The sequence below is a fragment of the Plectropomus leopardus genome, chromosome 6 (assembly GCF_026936395.1).
Source record: "Plectropomus leopardus strain MGB_pleo_1.0 chromosome 6, ASM2693639v1, whole genome shotgun sequence".
Taxonomy (NCBI): Eukaryota; Metazoa; Chordata; class Actinopteri; order Perciformes; family Serranidae; genus Plectropomus; species Plectropomus leopardus.
This window is the reverse complement of record NC_142181.1, coordinates 19,332,046-19,344,258: the sequence shown is the minus strand read 5'-3', so window position 1 is coordinate 19,344,258 and position 12,213 is coordinate 19,332,046. Positions and strand designations below refer to the sequence as shown.

The 12,213-nt window shown below is 38.0% G+C and overlaps 1 protein-coding gene across 1 annotated transcript; it reads right to left on the bottom strand.

Annotated features, from left to right (window-relative positions):
- Nucleotides 1-1,452: 1,452 nt before the first annotated feature.
- laynb (layilin b) lies at nt 1,453-11,258 on the bottom strand. Its single transcript, XM_042487045.2, has 7 exons — nt 11,015-11,258; nt 8,865-9,174; nt 7,360-7,517; nt 6,812-6,856; nt 5,319-5,396; nt 4,984-5,101; nt 1,453-4,583 (listed from the first exon to the last, which is right to left on the bottom strand). The coding sequence occupies exons 1-7, from the start codon at nt 11,244-11,246 to the stop codon at nt 4,265-4,267; spliced, it is 1,260 nt and encodes a 419-aa protein (XP_042342979.2). The 5' UTR covers nt 11,247-11,258; the 3' UTR covers nt 1,453-4,264.
- Between the last annotated feature and the right edge of the window lie 955 nt (nt 11,259-12,213).

The window sequence follows — 12,213 nt, the reverse complement described above, 5'->3', positions numbered from 1 at the left end:
CGTCAAAGCCATAGGGGTATTTGTACAGGGGGCGGGGCCACAAGGCCGCTCCACACTTCAGTGCCAATTGGTTGCCAGGACAACCAGACCCACCTCTTACGTCAACCGGTAAAATTGCTATTCTGAAATCTGTTTGCTCTTCTGCCCTCCCTGATTGCACGCATAGGTAACTTTGAAGTTTCGCCCTGCAGGTGTTTAATAAGCTTTGAGTGAGCTGCGAGTTTATTTTGCACGGTTAAAGGGTTAAATACATTCAAAATCATCAGCTCGCACCTTTTACCGACTCATGTGCTCTGCAATAAAGAATGGATGGCAAAAAATAAAAAATGAAAAATTAAACAAATAGCATGCATGGATTTCACATCTAAAAGGAAAAATGCATTGAACAGCATGTCTGCTTGTAGTTACATAATCCACAAAAATGTGCCATTTTCATTTCAAATCCCACATATTATAATATATAACATTATATAATGTAACATGCAGGACCTCATGTGAAGCTACATTTTATCAGCCACAAAGACACTTTAGTTAGCTACCTAACAGCGCCATCTGTTGACGAAAATAGAAAATTGAAGCGGGGCCACACAGTATTCTCAGTTCATTTTCTTAGTCACTAGTCACTGACTTTGGCAGTGGTGGATGAAGTAGGCCTATCTTGAAGTCATAGCTGTGTAAAAGCACAGATTTCTTACCAGACAATGACTTTGGAAGAAGTTAAAGATATCTATCTATTGAAATGTTACTTGAGTAAAAGTCTTAATTTATCTGATGTTTAATGTACTTGAGTATCAAAAGAAATGTTATCATATTTCATGTAGCTAAGGATCCCATTCCTTCAGTCTTTCATTCGTCATCTCCTCCATTCTTCGCTTACTTTCCTATTTTGTAGCAAGTATCTAAAATACTTATGGAAAATATTAAGGCGTGAAAGTATACATTTTATTTTGTAAACATGGTGAAGTAAAAGTGAAAGTTGAAAGAAAAAAAATTACTTGAGTTCTGTAATAAAGTTTTATTTCATTATATTACAACACTGCTTTTTAGTAATAATGCTTTTGTTTTTGAGCTGTATTAAATGTATTACCATTTAGATGTTGTCAGGATAATTTGCATCATTGTAATAATTGTCATTAGCAGTTCTATTGTTGTGGATATATATTTTTTCCTTTTGTTGTTTTTGTAGTTTAGATTTTTAATTATACATTTGTTTTATATTATCATGTCGTGGTTACTTGTGTAGACCTCAGGAAGAGTAATTGCTGCCCCAGTGATGGCTAATGGCGATCCAATGAATAAATTAATTAATTGATTAATTTATTGAAAGTAACAGGCATTTTACACTCACATGCATCTAATGTCACACAAACACTCCCTGCTCACTTGTACAAATACAAATACATCTGAATTTATGCAGATTATTATTACATAATAAGTCACGCAAGCACAACATTGTGTAACCAAACTTTATTTGACACCCAAATATGACGTCATGTTTGAGATTCAGCACACATTCACACCCACCAGTTGCCTCTTTCAGCTTATGCAGTGACAGACCACCACAGAGCAGTGGATTACTAAGCAGGCAGGCAGAGCAGCACTCTGAAGGCCTCTGCTGTCACGCATACACTTCCTGAATGTAAGAGTTCCAGATGTGCTTTTGGCATTTCCTGTCTAACATTCTCCAAGAACACACTCAGCCTCTCCTTACTGGGATTGCTACATCTTTCCAAGACACAGACCCAGCAGCCCACTCAGAAAATCACACAGGCATTTGTGTTCAGCAACGTATATTCATGATTATATTACAAATTTACAAGGCAGGCATATACAAGCAAACACTGATGAATGAATCCATGACATACTCAAAACTCCTAAAAAGTCTCTGTTCTGTCAGGTCAGTGCGAGGGTTGAGTTTCCCACACAGTCAGGTGGAGTCGGGGAAAGCCCACGGCTTTGAGGTTTTGACAGGGGTCAGCAGAGTTCTGTCATCAGCGTTTCCGCGTACACTGTCCTGTTCCCTGACATCACAGTCCAAACAGGAAGCCTTACACTGGGCTGACACCACTCTTGAGGTTTAGAGAAAGAGTCAGAAAAGTCCTTGAATGGGACAACTCCACTGCTGTAAAGACAACAGGATCTCTTTGTCCTTGTGGCTCACAATATCTGGTGACGTGATTGGAAATCAGATGAGTAGTTTAATTCTGGATTGTTTACAAGATGAGTAACCTTGCATGTCCTCAAAACTTGCACTTATTCCCAGGGTTAAATGTGAAATTCACCATGCCAAATATAGCAGCACTGCCGCAGTGCTAACCTGACATGACTCAGTAATGCTTATTTGATTTCATTAATGCCTCTTTGAAACCAAAAGACTTTGTGCTGCTATGAAAACGCAAAATTTGTCTGAGAATTTGGTCTAGATGATGATCTCAATTTTGCAGTGCCACTATAAGGTTATAGAGTGTGATTTTGAATTAAAGGTCCAGTGTGTTCAATTTGGGGGCATCTATTGGAAGAAATTGTTTTTAATATTCATGACTGTGTTTTTTAATTAGTTTATAATTTTTTTTTTCATTTTGTTTAGAATGAACCACTTAAATCTACATGGAGAGCAGGTCCCCTTCCACAGAATCTGCCCTTTTGTTTCTACAGCAAACCAGAACGGACAAACCAAATACTTGATCTAGATAGGACCATTTTTTTGCGTCGGCCAGTGTAGTTCTCCACACACCTGGGACATAGGAAAAATGCAGTTCTGCAGTCTCACTGCTAGCTACACACTACTAGACCTTTAAGTGTCTTAACAATGATTGAACTACAACCCCAAACTTTGTATTTGATGCTTTATAACCAATATCTGCAAAACTAATGACATTCCCCTCAGCCTCAACTGTTGTGGTCAGTGCTAATTATCAAATGTTAGCATGCGAACACACAACATTTGTGATTGTCAGCACTGTAAACATTATACCTGTTAAACATCTGCATGTTATCATTGGCCTTTGTGAGCATGTTAGCATGCTGTCTTGGCATGTAGCTCAAAGCACCACAGTGCCTAAACCTCGAAAAGCTGCTGTCATGGCTGCAATCTTTTTTAAATTCATAACATTTATTTAAAATATTTGAAATATATTAGCTATTTATACAAGCCATATTTTACTCTCGAATCCAAAGGTATGGCATGTTCATATTCACAGTTTAATTGAAAAATTAAGAACTATATTGTTGAAGGATGGGAATTGAAAACGGGCTTCATTTGAGAACTGGTTCCAAATTGGAAAATTAAAAGTCTATACCTCAAAGCTTATCAGTTTCTTATATCGATGCTGGCATGTTTTTCTGACAGGTGGACATTGGAAAACAATGTTGCCAATCTCATACGTCTACACTGCTGAAAACTTGCAATAAGAAGGAGTCATGGTGAAGAGGAAAAAACAGTCCAAAGCGTGGCTTCAGTGGTGCTTGTTATGTCTGGAAAATGATAATTTCAAGAGAAGGTAGAAACACCAGAATATGCTGAAACATATTTCTACACAAAATGGGCTTGAATTCAAGGAATGCCATGTTTTTGACACTACGCAAAAGTGCCAATATTTCACAACTAAGCAGCACATCAATTACAGACAATATTTAATATCTTATGTTATAATAAAATTAATAAAAGCAGGCAGGCTTAAAAGTTTTTTTCTTTGACTGAGAAAACGTAAATCAAAATTAATTCTGTACAAATACTCTCTTATTTCTACACTGTGTTCAAACTCTGAGAAAATTGTTGCATGGGCGCTGAACACCTGTGTAGTCAACACATTTTGTTCCACACAGAAAATTTACATAAAGCAATATGGGACATGTGAAAAATAATCAAATTGGTAAGAAGAATCAATAATGGCATGGTGTCAATTAAATCTTTTCGATTTCCATCCATAGTATTAGTGGGTTTTCAGGACGTTCTAGGCTGAAATATGGACTCACATTTGAAAAAACTTTGGGAAACCCTGCTTTAAGCATGTATCTGACTTGCAGCTTTGGATCCTGGATGCTCAGGATGCCACACTGTAGATACACACAGGAGATAGCAGGTTACTGGCGCATGAGTCGGGGCTGACATGTATTGGGTAATCCTGCACCACACAGGTAACTGGTAGGGTGTGCAGGAAGAAAAGAATGGAGAACATTGTTTTCTTCAGTCTAACTGCGTTATATTTGACAGCTGGTATGAGGTTAATGGACACTCACAGAGACCAGATAGGCATCAACCGTGTTATCCATAGATCTCATTTTCCACCCAACCAGCCTGCCGGCTCTGACCTCTGCAGGTCTCATAGATGTCGTTGGTCACAAAGCCACTCTCCTTGTATGCACACGACACGTTCTCATAGTCGTCACACTGGGAGTCCTGGAAAGGAGCACTGGGGTACTTTGTCATGATGTCTGCCGGCATGCTGCTGTCCAGAGTCATGTGAGGCAGTTTGGTAATGTCACTAAAGGCATAAGGTCCTTGTATGGCATAAGGTGAAGCTGTTGTTGTCATCCACTGTTTTGATCTGCTGCTGGGGTAGCTTTCTGTTTGTGTCTTCCTCCTGAATATGAAACAAATTACATTAAAGGATCATCACAACATGCTGCTCAGTGAAATCTCCTCTTTACAGGCCACATAAAGTAAGAAAATACATTTTTTACTGTAGACGGAAGACCAAAGAAACAAGAAATAAGTTACGTATACCCTTGAGAAATGAGTGCTGACATAGGCCAAAACTGAGGAAATACTTGGAGAAGAGATGTGTTGATGTGTCATATTAATAAGTAAATATTCAATAAATACACAGATACAGAACTCATTCTGCAAAAATGCCAGTTATCTCTTCTAAAATGCTACTTAATATTTCATTTTATAATTTTGCATTCAGAAACGGTGTTTTATATTTGAAGAACAACCATTCCTGGTTTATAGCACAACAGCTCACACTTTTCTGCTTTTACCTCTTAGCATACTGCTTGTAGCAGAAGAACCCAGCAGCTGCAAACAGCAGCAGCAGCAGAGCAGGAATAGTTGCATAAAGGATGTAGGAAACATACAGGGTGTTGTCTGAGAGGGAGACTGCAAAGAAAAGAATATTACTAAGCATAATTTAGAAGGAAGATGGAGGCAGATTTATTTGTCATTTTTTAAACAATTTTCAGTTCTGCAACCTAACTGCTAGATGCTGCTAAATACTACACACCTGACCTTTAAACCTTATTTTTCAGTACCTTCAAAACATACAAGGCTTTAACTTGAAGTATTAAGACTAAAATATAAGTTTTTTTTTTCTTACCTGATGACTCAGATAGTCCTATTTTTATCCTCCCATCCCTCTCTGTAGTTGAGAATATGTTTGGCCTCAGAGATGGAACTGGAAAAATTGTAAAACAAAATTATATCATCAGTTGAATATAACAAAAATAAAGACACAAGACATTGTTTATGTGGCCGTGACAGTGATTTCTACCAAAAGAAACAACAGTCAAAACATGTGAGTGTAGGATTTAAAAATATAAAAAGCACAATGTCTAACAAATTAACGGAAAATTGTGCCTAATTGTTTATTTTTCCCGGTTTACATCTCCATGTTGTTAGATGATGTCATCACATGCATCTTTATGCACATTTAGCTTAAAGCTTATTTGAGGTTTTTAGGAATGTATGTGAATACTGCAGAAGCCCTAAGCAGCCATACATTTGTACATTTTTCTTATCCATCTTCCCAGAATAATGAAATAATTTTCTAAAGATCTCGATATAATGAAACTGTGTTTTCCTGAAGTTACAAAATATTTAATTTGAGATCTCAAGATAACAAATTAAATGTGATAGGCCCAAGATAAACGTCACATGTGACATGCCATGCCATATTTACTGATGGATGCCCTGGACACTAATGTAGATAAGCCGTTTGTTTTGTGCTTTTATGTTTTCTATTCTTAAATATTTTTTAAACAAATGCATGAGTGAATGTTACACAGATAGCCACCACTTAGTCCACTGAATGTGATGTGGAGGTCGATATTCTCCTGCTCCTCTGGCATTGCTATGCTTTATGATGTTTCAAATTAATTCTTTCAAGGAATAGCCTACTATTAAAATAGTGTTTTGTTATCTTGAGAAAATTATTACTTTATCTCAACAAAATGGAGACAAAAAAATGTATGAATGTATGGCCGCTTAGGGCTTCCATAGAATACATGTGTTGAATAGTTTTAACATGCTGTTTTGATTCACTTTTTGTAAAACTCAAGATTTGTTCCATTTTTATTTCAATGGAAAGAGAGAATGACTTGCTAAAAGACTGAATACATCGCACATGTACTGTACTGTACTACATGTGACCTGTTTGTGCCCATGCGCCAACAAGCATGCAGCCTGTTGCAGTTGCTCCTGCTCTTTTTTTTTTTTTTTTTTTTACATTTTCCTGCTTTTAGCTATTTATTTTATAGTACTTGTTCTATTTTTTAAGTAGTAACATATTTAACTGTTATTGGAAAGAGTTCTTGTTTGTTTTCCACGATTTTTACCTGGAGATCAATGAAGTATTTCTGATTCTGAGATTATATACAAAGCAAACAACCCAAACCTTAGTATATTTTGACAATTAGAGGTCTTCATTTACACAAAAGGCATAAAAAATAGTGATGTGGTGGTTTAGTCTAACTTTTCTTGATCTTAGTATGACCACATCTGCAGTCACTTGTTATCTATCTCCCACAGAAACATTTGGAATACAAAGACAGTATACTGTACATATGTAGCTCAGTCAAGTGCATGTTGTACCTGCATGTGCTGTGTTCCCTCCCTCAGTGAATACTGGTGCTCTTTCTGCAAAAGACAGAGAAAGGTAGCAAGTTATTAAGCATCATCCAGCCATTCAAACTTTAAAATAATGTAGTCAATGATACTTCATTTGAAAAAGAAAGTAAAAATTAATCAACAGAATGATATGCTGAGGCATTTTTAAATTTATAAGCTGAAAAGTGTGCAAACAGATTAACTGAAGGGTTGTTTCACAGTTTTCAAAACCTTAAAAGCACTTAAAACCAACAGGTTTATTTAAAAATAAATATTAAACACAGGCAGATATATCTTCTTGGGTTTCCGGAGAGCAGAGTCTTAGAGTAATCCAGGCAACCAACATTAAAATTGCACAAAACTTGTTTAGTACTAGTGGTTGACAGCTTGGTCACATTTTTGTAACAGCTTTTGGAAGATAAAGTTCAGATTTTGGGGATTCAAGAGCTAAAACCCTGAGTGCCAAACGTCAATAAATCCCAGCACTGTGCAGCCAGGTACAACAGCACAGCGTCTGTGACCATCTGGCTCACCTTCTGGGTATTTGCAGACAAAGTTGTTCTTGGAGTTGCAGTTGTCATCGTTCCACTGGAACAGGAAATGACCTTCTTCGTCAGGCGGTGCATTGGGCTGGTAGTACAGAACCACACACATTTCAGCACCGCAGGATGGCTCGTCCCAGTGCCAGTTCCTGCAGCAAATAAGATGCACAGGCTTAGATTTACATTGTACACTATATGGACAAAACTATTGGGCCACCTACACATTACACCTACAGGAGCTTTAATGACATCCCATTCTAAATCCATATGCATTCATATGGAGTTGGTCCCCCCTTTGCAGTTATAGCAGCCTCGAGTCTTCTGGGAAGGCTTTCTACAAGATTTTGGAGTGTGCCTGTTGGAATGTTTGCCCATTTATCCAGAAGAGCATTTGTGAGGTCAGTCACTGATGTTGGACAAGAGGGCCTGTCTCGCAGTCTCTGTTGTAGTTCATCCCAAAGGTGTTCGATAGGGCTGAGGTCAGGGCTCCACACCAAACTCATCCAAACATGCCTTTATGGACCTTGCTTTGTGCACTGGGGTACAGTCATACTGGAACTGAAAAGGGTCTTCCCCAAACTGTTCCCACAAAATTGGAAGCATAGAATTGTCCAAAATGTCTTGGTAAGCTGAAGCATTAAGATTTCCCTTCACTGGAACTAAGAGCCCTAAGCCAACCCCAGAAAAACAACCTCACAGCATTATCCCTCCTGCACCAAACTCTACAGTTGGCACAATGCAGTCAGGCAGGTAACGTTCTCCTGGCATCCGCCAAACCCAGACTCATCCATCAGACTGCCAGACAGCTCCCGGCGTACAGTTTTTGTGCTAAAGTTAATGCCACAGGAGGTTTTGGAACTCAGTTATTGAGTCAGTAGAGCGTTGGCGACTTTTACGCACTATGTGCCTCAGTACTTGGCGACCTCGCTCTGTAACTTTACATGGCTGGCCACTTTGTGGTTGAGTTGCAGTACTTCCTGAACACTCCCACTTTGCAATAATACCACCTACAGTTGATTGTGGAATATCTAGGAGGAAAGAAATTTCACAAACTGACTTGTTGCAACGGTGGCATCCTATCACAATACCACGCTCAAATTCAGTGAGCTCTTCAGAATGACCCATTCTTTCACAAATGCTTGTAAAGGCAGGCTAAATGGCTAGGTGCTTGATTTTATACACCTGTGGCAATGGGACTGAATGAAATACCTGAATTCAGTTATTAAGCGGTGTGTCCCAATACATTTGTCCATATAGTGTATTTAAAATGGAAAATAAACATAACTGCATGCAACTTTTTATTGATATGTGAATTTTTTTTGCCAACTTCTTGCAAAGGACTGTAGACATTCTTTCACTCCCACACAAGCACCATTGCAGTCCAATAATCTTTTCTAAGACACAACTGACTTCAGCCTTTTTCTATTTAGTTTTAGTATGCTCTGTCCAAACTATTTATACATAAAAAATTACAAGACAAAAAATAAACCAGCAACCTGAACTTGGCCTTGCTTCCATCCAACCAATAATACTGGGAGGGGCATCCTGGGCTCGTGGTCCCTGCTGCCGTGTAGCGCTGTGGGCTGCGGCGGAGCCCGATCCAGAAGTCTCCATCTCCAGCCTGCAGCTGCTGTATGAACCTCTCCATCAGTCGCTGCTCGCTCTCTGTTTCAATGCTGAGCAACTCGCCTCCATCCGACCTGCAGGCCTGCCTGGCATCCTCAAAGGTCAGTCTCCGCCTGCTGTCCTGGATGTAGGACACCTTGTAGCATGGGCGCTCTGTCCCACGCCGACAGATCCTTTGACCTGGTCACCACAGACAGCACCAGGGAGATAAGATGATAAGTGAAGGCTTATGTTTTTCTTTTCTGAAAACTTCCAGGAAGATTATAAACAAACTACAGCATCACAGACAAATTAGGAACCAGATTTTTTTTAGGAACCAGAATTTTTTTGACAGTCTTACCATAATTCCTGCCATGTGGGAGAAAATTACAGTGTCCAACCTATATTTTTGAAGGCTAAAAAAAGATATGTTTGCTTTTTCTTGATTTGTCTTGTGCCAATCAAAATAGTTTTGATGCTGTGCTGCGCTGTGACAGACAAAGAAAAAATAAAATAAAAATGTCTGAGTCTGAACATGTCTGCAGAAATACAGCGGTTTGCTGATGTGGCACACTGAGGAGCTTAATTATTGACTAAAGAATGTGGCTTCACATGATGTATCTTTATTGGTTAAATGTATCAATCGCACATGACATTTTTTAATAAGCCAACTAATAAACAGAAAATAGATTAAACCAGTGATTCCCAACCATTTTACTGCTCATGTCTACCTGCAACCCCTTATCACTTGCTAAAAATGGTTGAAAATGTGACTTTGTGAAGTGTGAAAGAAGTGATTGACCTTTGCCAGGAAAAATAAGAATAAACAAGAAATATATTATTTCTGTGAAATATTCCTTCAATATTTTTTAAATTTTTTTCTAATAGATAATAAAAATGTGCTAATCTATATATTTGGGCATCTGTTGCATAGTAGTGTAGTAAGTATTGGGACAAGTGTTGGTTTTATCATTGTAAGCAGCATTGTTATTATAGTAGCCTACAATGGTGGAAAGCAACAAAATACTGTACTAATAATGTTAATAATGGTATTTTATAGTCATACTCCATTACATTTCAGAGGGATACAGTGTACTTTATATTCCACTACATTTATTTCATAATTTTAAGTTACTTTGCAAATTATCAATATCAAATATAAATCAGGTAATATATAGTGATATGTTATTATAGATTATGCTACCCTGAAGTATGTAAATAGCAATGGAAATGAAGCCAAAGATTCACCAGCTTCAACATTAAAATGATGAACACAAGAATAAAGAAGAAAAAAAAAGTGAGTGCTAAATAGGAAAAAAACATAGAAATAGATTAAAAAAAGAATATAAAATCTGTACACCTTTCACTTATACAGATACTGTAAATCCATGATTGATAGTTGCACAAGTTGCATAATCCAGTAATAAAATGTAGACTATATGATTCTGAAGTGGGCCATTTTGCATAGGCTAATGAGTACTTTTACTGTGGTGCTTTAAGTATATTAGTATGATGCCAATACTACTTATATTTGACTACAATTCTGAATGCAGCACTTTTACTTATGACAGAGTATTTCTGAGTTGCAGTATTGCTACTGTAGCTTAAGCAAAATATCTGAGTATTTCCTCCACCACTGGCAGCCTGTTAGTACGACAGCATAATACTATGCGACCTCCTGACTTCAGATCAGTGATCTGTTGATGTTCATTTTCCACAACATCACGTGCAGCTGTGTGACTGCAGCCTGTTTAATATAAGCACATACTGCTGGCTTTAGGGTTGTTTGCGGTGGTTCTGGTATCAAACCCTAATCCATCTAAAAAAAACAACATGAAAATAAAATATGCTTTAGAACAAATGCACAGCCTCGTTCAGCGTCACACGCAAACTTAAATAAATAAATACATACACGAAAAGTATCTCGGTAAAAACAAACAAGTCAAAGTCTTACCTTGGAATAAAATATGCAATAGGCATTTTACATCGAGTCGGTTAAGTTTAAATCGGGAGTTTTCGTTCCTTCCGAGAGAAACCTTACCATTTATTTTAGACGCGGATCCAGGGTGGAACAAAACGGCGATAACGGTGCCAAACAGCTTCATAAAATCCATTTCTACATGTTCACCCGTGTGTATTGCACGATTAGTCTCAAAATCGAGTGGCAATAAGTTTACTAGAAACAGACTGTCAACCCCTGAGACAAACAGACTGGTGATCGAGGCAGTTCCAGTTATCCAGTGAAAAGTGGGTCGACTGGTGGAGGCGTGCATATGGCGTCTGCTGAGGGGAAAAACATCAAGAGTGAGAGAGTCCAACTTTTAATTTTTTTATTTTTTTTGCTTTAAAAAAGACAACGTATTGTCTCTTTTCAGTTGTAATTTTCCTTCTAGATGTAAGCTCAAACCCCAAAAATGTGGATTTGTGCATTTGTGCAACCATAGTCCCCTTTACCAAATTAGCAAAATCCTATTCCACATATAGGAACCACATTATCAGAGGATGAATAGAGTTCTTTGTGCATGCATCATGCTCTCTGTATTAAAATAAAGAATGACTATCTCTCCTGCTTTTTCCACTACACACATACACACACACACACACACACACACACACACACACAAAAGATTTAGTACTGTCCGGGGAGAAATAGCTCAGAGGAGAAAATGAAGCGAGAAAGCAGAAACAGAAACAAGGTTGACTTTAAAAACTTCAATGGTGCGTGTTAAAAGTACAACTCAGTTTTTCCTTTTCTTTGTCATGTTGATCTCATGTGTTGTATGAGATTTCATTCAGTTTAGCAACTACATGTCTGATGTGGCTGGTGATTAAAAACATCTATAAAACAAGTATTTAGAAGGAAACTGACTCATAGCAGACTGTGAAAACACTATGAGAGACACAGCCAGGACAAAACGTGAGACAGAGGCAGAGTGAGAGATAAAGAGGAAGAGAGACAGAGATTGGAACAGGAAAGTGTGCAGAGGAGGAAAGGGAAAGGATTTTTTTTTAGAGACATACTTCCTGTTCATTGCCTGGTGAGTTTTCAGGCATTGCGGCTGCGTTTCCAGAATATTAGTGATTGTCAAAGTCTGGGGCAGTGGTATGGATTACGCAAAAATTAGTCATTTTACACTCTTTAATGCAGCAAAATCATCTGACTGAAACTTTCCCCCTTAAGACCAAAAGGCTGACAGGTTAACAAGTGACCTGCCTCTGTTTTGGTTTGTTTGTATTAGT